Raw genomic sequence first — 15,485 nt, 5'->3', positions numbered from 1 at the left:
ATCACCTCGCCATACCTCTGATGCTGCCTGGCCTGCTTTGTTTACCAGCTCCACACCTTACTATGGTCAAAGGGAGCTGGGTCAAGGAGTGGAATGAGTGGCTTGTGGGAGATTCAGGAAGTAGGATTGGCCTTGAGCAGGATTGGTGGGATTCAAGAGATAGGAAGAAGATTAGTATATTTATTCTTTATATAAAAATTCATTTTATTTTAAAAGCTATTTAATTTACCAGTACAGCAAACTTCATTTTAACCTACACTCTATGAAGCAGCACTCTTGATAAACCAGCAAAAATTATATATGTAAAGTACTAAAGTTTACTGTAATATTCTGTCCAATTATTATAGTCTTTTATTTATTTACCTCAACATAAATATACTTGTTGTTCAATTGAATAGCCACATGAAATATCAACAGGTGATTCAATTTCAAGTTAATTTCTCCTGAAATACTGTGACCTGCCACAATGTTGCTTGAGGGTATGAGTGAGAAGGCTCTCTGCCAGTAAGTTTTACATAAGGCAAAGCTGCATTATTTTTAAGTGATTTATGCTGTAAATAAAGAATAACAGTGACATGTACACCCTCGCATTATGTTTCTATTACTTAGCGTATGTTTTTACATTGATTATGCGGACCTCTTAAATATCCGGACTATTTGATCAACCAGTACATTCCTGATCCCATTGGTGCCGGTTAATAAAATGTTTACTGTATAAGAAATTAGTGATGTGAAGATTTCAAATTACCTGAATATAATGTTTTAATGATTTTTTTTTCCGATGAGAAAGAAACTTCAGGATTTAAACTACTAACATTTAGATTGGTTTTAAGTGGGAAAATTTGATTCACTTAAATTTTTCAGGAATGCAACTAAACTTTAAGTGAGGACTTATTTAAATGTAAATAATTTTTTATGAACACATCCTCTAAGTAGGGATATGTGATCTAAATGGTAGATTTTAATCAAATTATGTTATGCTCTAAATTTAACGTTTAGTTTCTTCTACATATTCTTTTGAGAGTAATACATGCCAATTTGTTGAAAATTTAGGCGGGGGGGGGGGGGGTTCCTCTTCATCATTAGAAGGATAATTTTTGCCCAGCGAGTGGTAATGATGCTGAAAACACTTTTTCCCATTGTCAGGAATCACTTGCTGACGAGTACAGTTGTGCACCAAGGAAATTCTGTGTCACTAGACAACTCCTTACAGTACGGTGGAAACAGTTCAATTATGGCTTTCAAAAAAAATTCAATTATTATTTGAAGACAAAGTTTTGCAAGACCACAGGGAAAATGAGACGAGTCAACATTGATTGATTGATTTACTATCATGTGTACCTGAGTACAGTGAAAAGCTTTGTTTACTAGTAGTACAGGCAGATCATAGTAAGCAAGGCTATACAGATCAAAGGTTTTAAAAAATTTAGACAGAGGCATACAGGTTACTTGGACATTATAGACCAGTCTCCTTCCGTTGTAACCATTCAATGATTCAAACACACCATTCCTGAATTAATAGTTTACCAAGGACACCTGTATCCTGAATTATGTTCAGAATATACAGAGAAGCTTCAGACAGCAGAAAGCTTTGTTGGAATCATCCATCTGCTTCAGATTGTAAATGAGTTGAGCAGCATTTATCAACTAGTTGAATAGTCAGCAGAAAGTGGAGATGGCATAATCGAAAGAAAACTTACAGGATACATTTTAAAAAATAAGTGGTCTTCCATTTTAGACCAAGATGAGCAGAAAACAGGGGAGGCAGAATTATTGAATATTTTTAAGGCAGAGATAGATAGATTCCCGATTAACAAGGGATTCAGAGTTTATCGGGGTAGGTGGGAATATGGAATTCAAGCCACATTTAGAGCAACCATGCGCTTATGAAATGACTAGGTTCTTGAAGCTGAATGGCCTACTCTTGCTCCTAATTTATATGTGCTTACATGTATTCATAAAATAGATTAAAGGGTCATAATGTGTTACACCTCTGCTCCCTTTTGCATTTTATGTTCTACACTTGGCCTACTTGAGCAAGGAATGGACAGATGTAGAGGCTCACTAACTCCTGTTTCTCTTGAAGTGTTGTTAATCTTTAGGTTACATAGTTAGATATGGAGAGGGCAACAAGACACAAAATATGATCTGCTTATCATTAAAAAAAATATAAGAAAAGGAATGTAACAAATGTTCTCATCTCTAATTACACAAACTGTAACAGCAGAAAACTGAATGGGCAGCTTGAAATATTACTTTGCATTAGATCACACATACCAGCTCTCACTGCCTCATTTTCCAATACCACTCTGTTGAATATGAAGCGAATGTACTTGGATGGAACTGGGGTCTTGGGTGCTTCTCTACCCAACAGATGGAGTATACGAGTGGCCAAAACAGTGTGCTCACAGTCTTCAATAAACTCACACAAATGGGCCAGACCAGTTTCTTTACTCTCTGGATTCTCCTCAATGATGTTAATAATACAATCAACGATAGCACGTTTGTATTCAAACCCACCCTAGGCAAACAAATGCACAATGCAATAAGTAAAACTTAATTTCATACAACAATAACGTAGAACAATCAATTTTATCTTTTAGCTAAGTTAAATTTAATGATTCCCAACCCAATTACAGAATAGGGGAATGTGGAGAGAAACATAACTTGGGGGCACAGGTTTAAAATAAGGGGTCACCCATTTTAAAACAGAGATGAGGAGAACTTTTTATTCATTTGCAGGATGAGGGCATCGATGGCTAGGCCAGCATTTATTGCCCATCCCAGAGGGCATTTAAAAGTCAACCACATTACTGTGGATTTGCAGTCACATTCAAACCTGGGTCTCTGGATTAACGTCCAATGATAATACCACATTGCCATTGCCTCCTCTTGATCTCTCCAAGGGCGATTAGCCTTCAGATCTCTCTTTCCCAGAGAGTCAGGAGTCACAGGACACCAAGTTATAGCCAGGTGAAGTGACTTCATTTGACAAACGAGCACTGTTCCGAAAGCTTGTGATTTCAAATAAATGTGTTGAACTATAATCTGGTGTCATTATGACTTCTGACCTTATCCACCCCAGTCCAACAGTGGCACCTCCACATCATTTTTCCCACAGAGCAGTGCAGGCAGGGTCATTGAGTATTTTTAGGGTGGAATTAGATTTACTCTTGATAGAACAAAGGAATCAAATTAAAGGCTCCTAATTCATACGTTCATGTGCAACAACCATTTGCAGAACTACAAATTATGTTCAGTAAAAGGTACAATGGCAGGATTATGGCTCACCTCATCCCTCAGCATGTTAGAGAGGAAATTCATCATAACACTGTGCTTACGAGGATATTTCTGGCAAAGCGCACTGATTGCTTCCACTACAACGACCTAAATAGCAATTTTATAAATGCAGTGGAGATGAGTACTCTGTGACAAGCAATCTATTTAATCTCTTCATTTTACAAAACTTTCTGTATTAATTACTTTGTTCTGGATGTTTATCTAATGTCATTGCAATTGACACTTAATAACAAATACAAATCATGAATTAGGTCAGCTCTTGCAAGAGAAAAGTTTGTTGTTTCTGTCCAGCACCAGACTCTCTTTAAATATTCATTTTTAAAAATATAGCAGTATAAATGAAGCAATTAGGCTGCTAAAGCTCTGCAAGAACACATGTAATCCTGCTACGGTGCCATTATCTGTCCCTGAAGCAAAATTGTTAGTATCTCAACCCATTTCACTGAAAATGGTTGCTCCAAATTAGTGGAGTTGTTCACCTAATTAAATAATGGATTAACGTTTTTGGCTAAACTTAGACAAATGTGCTAAATATTCATAGCTTAGTATCCCATAAATACAATTTTAAGGTCAACGTTTTTCTCTAAAACTTTCATTATAAAATGATTCTAAAATAAAACAAAAACTGAACAGTTCCTGAACAGTTTAAAAAAACTAATAAAATCTAAGAGTGCACAGTCCCATTCATTAGACTGGACTATTCTCTAGACCCACAGCTGGAGGATTTTCCAGAATGTTTTACCTTAAACTCATCAGATATTTCAGACACGAAAGTTGAGATCTGCTTCATAAGCCGATCTACACTACTCTCGCTGCCAGTTTTAAGCAACGTAGTGATGGCCAGTGTCGCAATGCTGCGGTTCGAGTCTGTGATCAGGTTCTCTAGGTCCAAGTTACAAGCAGTCACAGCAGATGGGTGCTTCATCGCAACCTTCCAGGAAACAAAAACAGATATAGAAGTTCATGTTTCAATCAATTCATTTACTGGCTATGTAGACTTGCTACTAAACCCAGTTTTTCACTGAAGTATCTAGGAGGTTCTGTGGCATCCAGGTGGCTTCAAGATAACACACCTGGCAATGGAAGTTCAGAACCAAGTCAACAGCCTGTAAAATCTTCAGTAACTCCGCAATTAAACAGATAGGTCTACAGTACTGCATGGCATTGTGGATAACTGACCAGCCTCTCTAGCTCATCAAATATTGCACGGCAGGCCTATTAAAAGGAGGCTGAAATGCATTCAGAGGCTCCAAATAACCCTGTAACCAAGACACCACAGTTGTAGACATAATCCTAGCTGGTCAAGCAGATGGAGTTTCACAACTGCTCTAGTGGTAAGCTGTTCAAATATCAATTAATTCAAATGTAACAATACAACGCACAGTGTTGGACCCCCAAGCAACCTTCAAGCTACATCTGAGCTCTTAGGACTAAAGCATCCTTTCAGAAGAGGGAATATGCATTCCTTTCAGAAAAAGCAAAACTCTACCTATATAAGGTTCTCAGTGTAATAATTTTGTGACTTTTCTAGGCATGCCAAATAAAGGACAGAAATATTTAATATAACAATGACAGCTATACTAAAAAAAACCAAAGACCCTGTGCGACGAATGATTCAGTGATCTAATACATTTTTAAAATTCACAAACATTACTTACATAGTGAAAAAGCAACAAACTGAGCTTACTTTGTTGAGAGTTCTAACAGCAGCAAATCTCAGAGCCGGTTTGGAAGAACTACAGAAAAGCTGCAGAACTGTTTGAAAAACAAAATAAGTTCACTCAATTTTACCATATAGGAAGAATTAATAAGGCAAAATTCAACAGCAGCAAAGATTATCAATTTAAAACTAAATAAGCTTAAAAAATAATATTTGAGCTAACTAAAAGCAAAATACTGCAGTTGCTGGAAATTTTAAACACAGAATGCTGGAAAAACTCAGCAGGTCACACCTGCTGAGCTTCTCCAGTATTCTTTGCATTTATTTGAGACAACTATACCATCCTTCTGAAGAATTATATACTATCATGGTCAGTAGTAAAAATATTCACTTTCTTGAAGGAGGCAATTCATCACAGAGACCATTTCCAAAACCAGAAAACTCCGATTTGTCACACTCCAAACGCAACAGAGCAAGCATGCTGCTTCATTAGTCTAATGCTATTCTACCATGACCAACGTGATCCCAAGATCACATGCCAATAATCCAAAGACTGGGCTCGGGCACCCAAACTTTTATCTCCACCTCTAAAGAAGTCTAGGGTACAGCTGTGACTAGCATTAGCCCTTCGAACACAAGCCAGTCTTCACGTGAACTTTAACAATGAAAATTAAATAGGGTGTCAGTCATTGTGGATTTCAAAAATAAGTCAGATCCAGTTCTTATTCCAAAATTACAGCCTTGTACAGAGACCAAATAATGAACAGTGGGAAGTATAGCCAATTCCTTTCTTTTCTATCATAACATTGCTTAAGTCATTGCTACAAAGATACTCAAGAGTCCGATGAAGTAATGTTTCTGATGATTTTCTTCCTCTCCCACGTCCACCAACATGAAAACTAACTGTAGAATTCCCACAGTCAATGTCAGTTAATCTTAACTATGCTTGAGTACTAAACTCTGTATTTACACAATTAATCAATCAAGGGAACCACAGTTTTCAAATACATCTCTCATTTTTTAAAGAACTTTTCAGGAGGATGAGTAATGCACCAGGCATCATTAACGGGCTATTTTGTATTGCAGCCCTGCATCTAACACTAAGTTGTATCATACTTGCCTTGTTATCAGTTTAAAAGTATTTACCTGAGACAGCTGGTGCCAGCTCCCTAGCAGTGCAGTTAGGTAGATGGACGATGGCTGATGCTGCCTCATAGACAACCATTTCATGTTTATTACGTAAGCAGCTTTCAATGAAATCAAATAAGGGACAGTCCTGCCTGTTAGGTTACAAGATTCCAGGGTCAGTATGAATGGATTTGAGGAAATATGCAGCCCTGAGAATGACTGAAATGTAATAAACTAATCGAGGAGGTCAAACAACATCAATAAGTACAAGAATTGGGCAGTTATAACCATCACCTGAATCCGGATTGAAATTCATGCCTTGTGTTAATTTTTACTTTACATAAACTGTATAATGGTTTATGGACAGAACTTTATTTAGATTTATTTTTCTGGTTAGCAAGTACCATTTGTCAATTTGGTCATGCACTTTCGAATTTGCACATCTGTTGTCACTGTGACAATACTTTGCAGGTTAAGCACACAAATTACAATGGACCATCTTATAAGATGTTGACATTGTAATATACAGACAGCTTTCAAACTCCAAACTTCTGAAAGCAACAAAGAGTAATTTTCTAAGTTTGCCTGACTGTGGGAACTTCAGCCTCTGAATGCTTGTATCAAAAATATAAAGGCAAACATATCATAGTTTTCAATTATTATGGCTGGAACATGATGTGCAGCACATGTCTGAATTTATAACAAACAGTCCTGTTGGGAAAAGCTCACAACATAAAAGCAAAGTTGAAAATTACCATGCATATTTAAAGAACTGAGCTATAAATCAGGTTTTGTTCTCATGGCTCCCCATTTCTTTTTTCTTCAGAGTTCAACTAACAGTTAAGATCTTCTGATGTGCACGGTAAAGGAGACTATTTACAGTTTTCTGATCTCAGCATTCCAGCAGGAAAAAAAAGGAAGCAGGCTGAGATCAACTCTTTCTTGGAAAGAAGTGAAATTTAAAAATATAAACAGAAGGATCATTCTTTCACCTTACGTAATAGCTCTCGCCAGTCATGGGGCAGCATCCCAAGAGCTGAGGAAAAGTAGAAAATTAACAAAAACAATGTTTTCAGTACGAAATAAAGTAGAAGAAAAAAGATGTTGAACAAACTAAAAACAATGGCACATAAGAAAAATATTATTTTAACGCAGCTGGTAGTTGGAAAATGTGGTGGGGGCACATTCAATCGTGGCTTTCAAAACAGAATTGGATTGTTACTTCAAGAGGGAAAAAAAGATGCAGGTCTGAGAGAAAAGGTGGGAAAGTGTACTAACTGAGTTCCTCTTACAGAGGATCTGTCCAGAGATAACAGGATGAAATGCCTCCTTCTGTGTTGAAACCATTCTATGATTTTGTGATTCTAGTGTCCTTTCTCATTTTAAGTGAGTAAGAAAGCCCAAGCCTAAAATCACTTTATGTCTAAGTGTACCATTTCAGTAAAATCTACAACAGCAACAATCGTGTTCTCAAAATTTTTCCAGATAGACTTAGACAGACATGGAAACAAGACTGCAACCTGAATGAGACTGAGCACCAACAAATCTAACCAAAACGTCTGACCATATAACTTAGCATTTTAGATATACAATTTGTGAAATTGCTTGGATTCCCAGAATGGTCAAGTTGACCTGTTAGACAACAAAGTTGGGGATGTCAAATATGAAAACAATAAAAGGAGTAACTTACCCTCCCTCTTCTTCTTCCAAGAGTTTACTTGCAATCCGGATCAGCATGCAATAGGCAAATGGGGATTTCAGACCACACTTTGTGAATTTATTTACCATCTTTGTAACGGCTAACCGGTCAGTCTTACGTATGTAATACAACAGGCCTAAAGCGTGATACTGAAATAGAGCATGGAAGAATGACATGGAGACATTAGCAAGCAAAGCAAAGATAATAAAAACATCAATACCCCCAACAGATCAGTGTATTATTCTTCCTCAATGACTCCTCTGTTTGCTTTCTACTTCCTTAGAAAATCTGCTGGAGTACAGTGCCATAGGCTTTAAAAGCTAAAAGTTTTTAGGAACAAGGCATGTCTGTATTGTGAAGAACTTCTACTATTTGTGCTCCAGCAAAAATAAAGTAAAAATGAATTTGAGCAATAAACCTTCATTTCAAAATAGGAGGACACATTGGGATACAAGAAAGTAAGATAAATTTGGAAGGACAATGGTAATATTACTATCACAGTACAGGTTCCAAAAATAATTAATGGAGATTAAGTCTATTATTCACTCTACTGAAGGGTTTCTATCAAATATTCATCAAGTTCCACCATCTAGTCCTTAATAATGACATGGAAAGATATCAAAATCCTTACTGTCATCTATCAACATATCTTGCTTTACTTTTACCAGAAACCATCTGCAGGCAATACTTTCTTTGAAGTTAATATGATACCATTATAAAATCACAATTATTACAGTTCAGATGATAGCCATTTACCCCACTGTGTATACAATGAATCTCTAAATGAGCATTTTACTTAATGCAATGCTTCAGTCTTCTCTCTGTAACCCATCTCCTATGTGCATCTATCACACACTCAAGAGGTGTATTCCACGCCTTACCTACTCTGGGAATCTTTCTCTCATATCACTTTTGCTTCTTTATCAATCACTTTAAATCTATGCCATTTTGCTTTTGATCCACTTTAGTGTCATAATGAGTGGCTACAGCAGGTTGCGGACAGCCAAAATAATGTGCTAACTCGGTAAAATTGCATTTCGTATTCATAGAATCTCTTGCAGGAAGAGGCCATTTTGCCAATCAAGTCTGCACCAAAAAGCATCCCACCCAGACCAAGTCTCCTCACCCTATCCCCATAACCTCATATTTACCATGGCTAATCCACATAGCATGCACATCCCTGGTCACTACGGGCAATTTGGAATGGCCAATCCTCCTCTCCTATACGTCTTTGGACTGTGGGAGGAAACCGCAGCATCTAGTAGAAACCCATGCAGACACGGGGAGAACGTGGAAACTCCACACAGTCACCAAAGCCTGGAACTGAATCCCGGTACCTGGCACTGCAAGGCAGCAGTACTAATCACTGAGCCACCTACACCTCTGACACTGAACCCATACAATTCAGCACAAAGTTTAGACCAACACTTCAGTAACGAGGGAGTGCCACATTGTAGGTGACATCCATTTTCGGAGATATTAAATTAAGGTGTCATTAACCTGTCCAGGCAGATGTAAAAAATTCACTGAGCAGCAGTTCAGTATTATTGTGAAACAGATTCAGCAAGAGAGGAACAGCCACTTTATCTGAAACATCACAACAGTGCACATGGAGCGCAGCTTTATAAAGAGTACAAGAGTGGGGATAGCAGCTTGATGAAGACGAAGAGAAAAATTAAAATGTGCACCCCCCCAACCCCCCCAAAAAAAAAAAATGCTGACCACATGTGATTCGGGAGATTTGAATCTATATATATACACACACACATACATATACATATATACTCAGGACTGGATGAAGATGAGGAATAGTAGTGGAAAGAAGTCACTAGTGCTGATAGTCTACAAGTTCCCTAACAGTAGCGGCAATGTAAGATGAAGTATATAGTAGCGACTGCCTGTTATAAAGACAGGTCAATAATCATGGATGACTTTAATCTGCATATAAATTTAAAATAAGGTTCGCAATGGTAACCTTTAGAGACTATTTCTTAGAACAGCATGTTCTGGAATCAGACAGCAGGATATATTAGAGATTCTGAGGAAGGATTACTGGACCCAAAACGTTAACTTCGATTTTTCTTCACAGATGCTGCCAGACCTGCTGAGCTTTTCCAGAAACTTCTGTTTTTTTCATCTGATTTACAGCATCTGCAGTTCTTTCGGTTTTTATATTAGACTTGGTATTGTGTAATGAAACAGGATTAATGATTGTCTTCAAAGTAAGAGAATCTCTAGTCAGCAGTAATACCAGTATGATTGAATTTTACATCCAGTTTGAAAGGGAGAAGATTGGGTTTAAGACAAGAATTTTGAACTTAAGGAATGGTGGAACAGGTTTGAGAGGTTGAATGGTCTACTTCTGCTCACAGTTCATATATTTGTATGAATCTGAATACCCAGTGATGAATTAAAAGAACTATGACAGAAGACTTCATGTTTTTAAAACAAAAAAAACTTTGCTTTATATGAAGGGAAAGCAAACACCGAATTCAAAACTAACTTAATAATATAGTTTATAAAGACATATGCTGTAAATCAGTTCTGCTTTTTTATTCCCTGTATCAACCCTAAGAGTTCATTTGGATATTGAAAATTCATTCAGCTTTTTTGGGACAGTCCAAAGGTATGTCTTAGCCCTCTGGAATTCACACTATTTTTTCTTGCTTTCTGTAGGGATCCTTCCATTAACTTTCCAACTTTTCCTAAAGAACACATCTAAGCTCGTCCTGACTGCTGGCAGATACCCAAATGTCTTCAAGGCTAATTCTGCTGACTCCTTTCTATCATAAACTTCTGTCAGGACTAGTAGATTTCTTCCTTCAGTTTCAATCTTCCAGCTTCCAGGAAAGTCTTCCAGCATTTTTTCATTTACAAATTCCAAACTGAGCTTGACACCCTACCTGCATTTTGTGTTAGTATTTACTCCACTTGAAGTGCTGGCCTGAATAACATTCTCCTCCATTTGCCACCTTCACTCATTAGCTGCAAACTACTCCAAAAAAAAAAGCTAAAAATGCCATCTAAGAAAATCTCAGATAAATTAAACAAATGAATCTTCTTTCACACAAAGTGAAAGACAGCATGAAAGCATGCAAGCATGCATATTTAGTCATGATTCAAATAGAAATGCAAACTATTTTTATTTCAACCAAATTTTTTGATTCCACAACCCAAATGAATAGTTTATCTCTAATAGATAGGAATACCCTCCCACCAGATTTGTTGGCTTGGGTAAGGATATCTCTTGTTCACACAAACTTTCAACTTGTATTCATGTTAGAACTGCATAAACAATTTAAATTGTTTTGGCAGCTCATATGACTCCATTACAAAGATGAGAACAAAAATCCTATTCTATATTGCTTTCACATCTCTACCTCTGACCTTGTAAAATAAATTTCGGTTTGCATTTATCTGTAACTCAAATTTGATGTGTATTCACTTGAGATTGTATCGTTTCTTAACCAGTTTCCACTTATTTAACATTCAACATTTAATCTTCAATCCTTTGCAACAGATTTGACTACATAGGAGTGATTACACTTCAAAAGTAATTTATTGACGTGAAGCATCTTGGGGCACTCCAAGGACATAATAAAGGGACACAATTTTTTTTTTTTAAAATCTTTCTTTTCCTTCCTCCTAAACTACAAAATAAGACCACAAGATAAACGGTAGGGATTGGAAAATTATCCATTTCAAACATTGAACTCCTGTTTAGAAATGATGCTTCTTGCTGTACCTTTTCCTCCCTGCAGCCTCAAATGAGCTGAACTGAAGACCAAGTACATTCTTGTCAATTATAACTCATTCTTTCCTGTGAGCTTTGTAGAAAGGCTGAAGGAGGTACAAACTGAATGTATTTAAAGCCCAAGCTATTTAAAGAGTCTCATTCCATTTTGCTAAACTGCATCAGCTTACCTGCACCATGATATTATCACTGGAAGCAGCCTCTTGAGCCTCATTCACCCAACGTTTCACCACATCGTAACTTGTAGATAAGAGATGCTAAAGAATTTTTAAAACCATAGGAAATAAATAAATGCCCTTGCACACCAAATAATAATTTTTAATAGTGGGTTTGTCACTTGTTAATAAAAACTGTTAGTGAATAGCCAACAAAATTTTTGTACAGATGAAAAGATAGTTTGGGAATGCTGGAGATAAGAATGGAAAATGCTGCAATATATCTCGCTTATGAACATTGATTTTTGCTTTGGCAAACAGAAAGCCTACTTGCAGTTGACGAGAAAATAAGATCTCTCTAATTGCAGAGACAACAGACTTGATTGTGGTTCAAATTCAAAGTTGTAAATGAACAGTTAAGCCTATTTTTTACTTCCAGATATTTGTCTAGTTGCAATGCATTTCCAAAACATTGTTGATTTGTTGTGCAAGTTTCTCAATTAATAAATCTTACATTACATTCACTAAAACAAAATCTACAATTTTCAGAAGAATAATTCCCCAAATACTGTGCCTCAATTTTCCAGGGGAGCGAAATATGAGGTACCAGTGAAGAAGCTCTGTGCCTAGACCTGAACCTTTTGCCTACCAAAGCCTATAGAGACTTATTTGGAGACATATAATGAGACAGTTTGTTATTGCATTGGTGTTTTATGTCACAAAAATGGGAGGACATATGTTACTCCTCCTTTCAAGTGTGCTGTTAAGAAATGGAGAGCTATGACTGCATTATTTTCCTCAGGAAAAGGAAGATTCAAGTCAGGCTGCTCATCTGCAACTTGTAGTCTAAAAATAAAAGCAATTTTGGCAGAGGCCTGATTGAGATCAACTATTCAACTTTTCATTTGAGGAACTGTGGGAAAAACCCAAACAGTAGGAAGGAAATAGGCAAAGGAGAGTGAAAAACACAATGGTTCAGCAATGTGATTCCACCTATAACTATGACTATCATGTTAAAGAAGCAAGGAAATTTTGTCAAAAATCTCACAGTGCACTGGCTGTTAGTTTAAAATTGTCCCTGCTCCAGCAGTAATAAGAAATATCATTCAGAGTGAAAGAATCTTAAACATGGTTTTGATTTTCAGCTAGCAGGGTTGTTTGTAACCTGAGAAAGTTCTTTAGAACTGCCACTGAGATTTATTGTTTTGACTAGTGACTTAAATATTGTGTCAATTAGATGCTACTTTCTAAGTAGAGTTTCTAAAAGTTAACATCTGCTTATAAATCCTGGATTATCAAAGTAAAATTGTCCTTAATTTTCTTCCATAGGTATGAACAAATTATGTAAGTTTCATTGATATGAACAAATTACGGAGGTTTAATACTTAGGTGGTGGCATGGTGGTTCAGTGGTCAGCACTGCTGACTCACACAGCCAGAGAAAAGTGATCGATTTCACCCTCGGGCGACTGTCTGTGTGGAGTTTGCACCTTCTCCCCATGTATGTGTGGGTTTCCGCCAGGTGTGCCGGTTTTCCCTCACAGTCCAAAGATGTGCAAGTAGATTGGCCAATTTAGCATGGCCAGTGTTCAGGGAAATACAGATTAGGTGCATTAGCCGTGTGAAATGTGGGGTTACAGGGATAGGTAAGGGGGATGGATCTGGGTGGGATGTTCTTCGGGGGTCGGTGTGGACTTGGTGGACTGAATGCCCTGTTTCTGCACTGTGGGGATTCTATGATTCTATGAATATTTCTTTAAAACACGCCCTTTTTGGAAAAAAATAATTCAAGCTTTAAATTCACACAGGTAACAAAATAATAGTAGCCCAGGCAACATCAGAGGAGCAGGAAAGTTGACATTCTGGGTCAGGACACTTCTTCAGAAATGGGTGAGGGGGAAGGGAGCTCAGAAATAAAGAGAGAAGAGGGCTGGGGCTGGGGAAGGTAGGTGGGATGGCGATAGGCGAGTGCAAGTAGGCAGTGGTGGGGATTGGTCATTGAGATGGGAGGAGTAAATTGGTGGGAGAAGATGGACAGGTTGTGTCAGGTCAAGGAGGCGGGGATGAGGAGATTTTGAAACTGGTAAAATCCACATTTAGGCCATTGGGCTGTAGGCTCCCAAGACGGAATATGAGGTGCTGCTCCTCCAGTTTCCGGGTGGTGTCATTGTGACACTGGAGGAGGCCCAGGATGGATATGTGACCCAGGGAGTGGGAGTGGGAGTGGGAGGGCGTGTTGAAATGGTTCGCAACTGGAAGGTGTTGACGTTTGTCGCGAACAGAGCGCAGGTGCTCTACAAAAGCAGTCTCTGAGCCTCTGCTTGGTCTCACCGATGTAGAGGAGGCCACGTTGGGAGCAGCGGAAGCAACAGACCACATTGACGGATGTGCAGGTGAACCTCTGCTGATGTGGAAGGTTTATTTGGTGCCTTGAATGGAGGTGAGGGGGGAGGTGTAGGGACAGGTGTAGCACTTCCTGCAGTTGCAGGGAAAGGTGCCGAGGGTGGTGGGGCTAGTGGGGAGTGTGGAGTGGACGAGGGAGTCGTGGAGAGAGCGGTCCCTACGAAAGGCAGATAGAGGTGGGGAGGGAAATATATCTTTGGCTGTGTTATCTCTGGCTCCAGCATCGGCAGTTCTTACTATCTCAAAATAATAGTAGTATTGTGAATGGTTTGGCCTTTAGGTAATGCATTTTAACTGTAAATGGTAATACTGAACTTAAAATCATTTATATTTTACAACGATCAAAAGGTGTGTTTTTCAAATGAATGAAAAATTATTATTTAAGACATCCTTACCAGAGAGGAAACCAACGCAGAGCTGGAAACACTTGCCACCTTATCCACAATAGCTTGCTTCATATAACGTTCAATTCCCTGCAGCATTGTCATCTACCAAGGAAATGACAGTAAGGAACTTAAAATACAGTGTATTCTCATACTTCTAACATTGCCTGTGCTAGAGAAGTGAAGGTGCTGCAGAGTTGTTGTTTAGCTCAGTTGATTTCACCCAAGTTAGCTGCCTGTGGGTTGAAACTCTGCTCCAGACTTCAGCTTGATCGATCACACGCCAGGAAAAGAACAGGGATGTGCTTTAATTGTTGGCTCAGCAGTATCTTTACTAATTGGGGGAAATTAATTAAAAAAGTACAAAACAAGTTTTATAAAAACTAAAATAGGAAAACACCAGGTAGGTCCTATCATAATAACATGCAGCTTACACAACCTCCTCCCCAACACCTTGCACTTACATTCACCTTAACTAGAACAAATCAACCCGAGGCACTTCACAGGATCACAACATGGAGAACGAAAGAGAGGTAGAGAGAAGGCAAGGTTTAGGGAGGGAATTTGATCAAGCAGTTAAAACGTGTTACGCAAAAGGTTTGGAATTAGAGGAGCACAGACACCTGAGAGGGTTGTAGGATTGGAGGAGGTGACAGAGATAGAAAGGTGCAAGCTACCGAGAGATTTGCAAATGAGGACAAGAGTTTTGCCACCAAAACTCCCAGCCGGGCAATCTCTTACCGAACGCATGGGCCCATTTCTGAAAATAAACTCTGGAAAATTCCAAAAGCAACCAAGCAAACAGTATGGTACTGTTACCACCAGTTTCACTTAACCAACTTATCAGATACAAGTTGAAATTCCTTCTACCTCTTTTTTTGTGAACCTGCAGGTATACAATTCGCTTCCTTTTGAACTTTATTCCAATTTGAAGTTGGTGATATTGCTTTAATTTCATTTGTACACCAAATTGAAGCATGAACTTTCATATGATGTTAGAGGTA

The 15,485-nt window shown here is 38.1% G+C and overlaps 2 protein-coding genes across 7 annotated transcripts in view; one reads left to right on the top strand and one right to left on the bottom strand.

Moving 5' to 3' along the window:
* copg2 (COPI coat complex subunit gamma 2) overlaps positions 1-15,485 on the bottom strand; it is a 59,687-nt gene that overhangs the window by 20,945 nt on the left and 23,257 nt on the right. For both annotated transcript variants that reach the window (XM_048610177.1, XM_020515590.2), the window contains exons 7-14: positions 14,494-14,586; positions 11,712-11,798; positions 7,779-7,936; positions 6,107-6,240; positions 4,988-5,055; positions 4,043-4,231; positions 3,292-3,387; positions 2,278-2,521 (exon numbers count right to left, since the gene is read on the bottom strand). In XM_048610177.1, the coding sequence (XP_048466134.1) occupies positions 2,278-2,521; positions 3,292-3,387; positions 4,043-4,231; positions 4,988-5,055; positions 6,107-6,240; positions 7,779-7,936; positions 11,712-11,798; positions 14,494-14,586 (1,069 nt within the window). The remainder of the gene's footprint in view (positions 1-2,277; positions 2,522-3,291; positions 3,388-4,042; positions 4,232-4,987; positions 5,056-6,106; positions 6,241-7,778; positions 7,937-11,711; positions 11,799-14,493; positions 14,587-15,485) is intronic.
* mest overlaps positions 1-15,485 on the top strand; it is a 75,456-nt gene that overhangs the window by 43,424 nt on the left and 16,547 nt on the right. For 3 of the 5 annotated variants that reach the window (XM_048610183.1, XM_048610180.1, XM_048610178.1), the window contains exon 12: positions 1,147-1,282. The exons of 1 other annotated variant lie outside the window; for it this stretch is intronic. In XM_048610183.1, the coding sequence (XP_048466140.1) occupies positions 1,147-1,267 (121 nt within the window). In that variant the 3' untranslated portion in view covers positions 1,268-1,282. Of the gene's footprint in view, positions 1-1,146; positions 1,283-6,914; positions 7,799-15,485 lie in introns of those variants that run through there. One more of the 5 variants, XM_048610182.1, reaches the window with a different exon arrangement.

This window comes from Rhincodon typus, chromosome 22 (genome assembly GCF_021869965.1).
Source record: "Rhincodon typus isolate 14 chromosome 22, sRhiTyp1.1, whole genome shotgun sequence".
Lineage (NCBI taxonomy): Eukaryota > Metazoa > Chordata > Chondrichthyes > Orectolobiformes > Rhincodontidae > Rhincodon > Rhincodon typus.
Note: the sequence above shows the minus strand (reverse complement) of the source record. Positions and strands in the feature narration are given on the sequence as shown.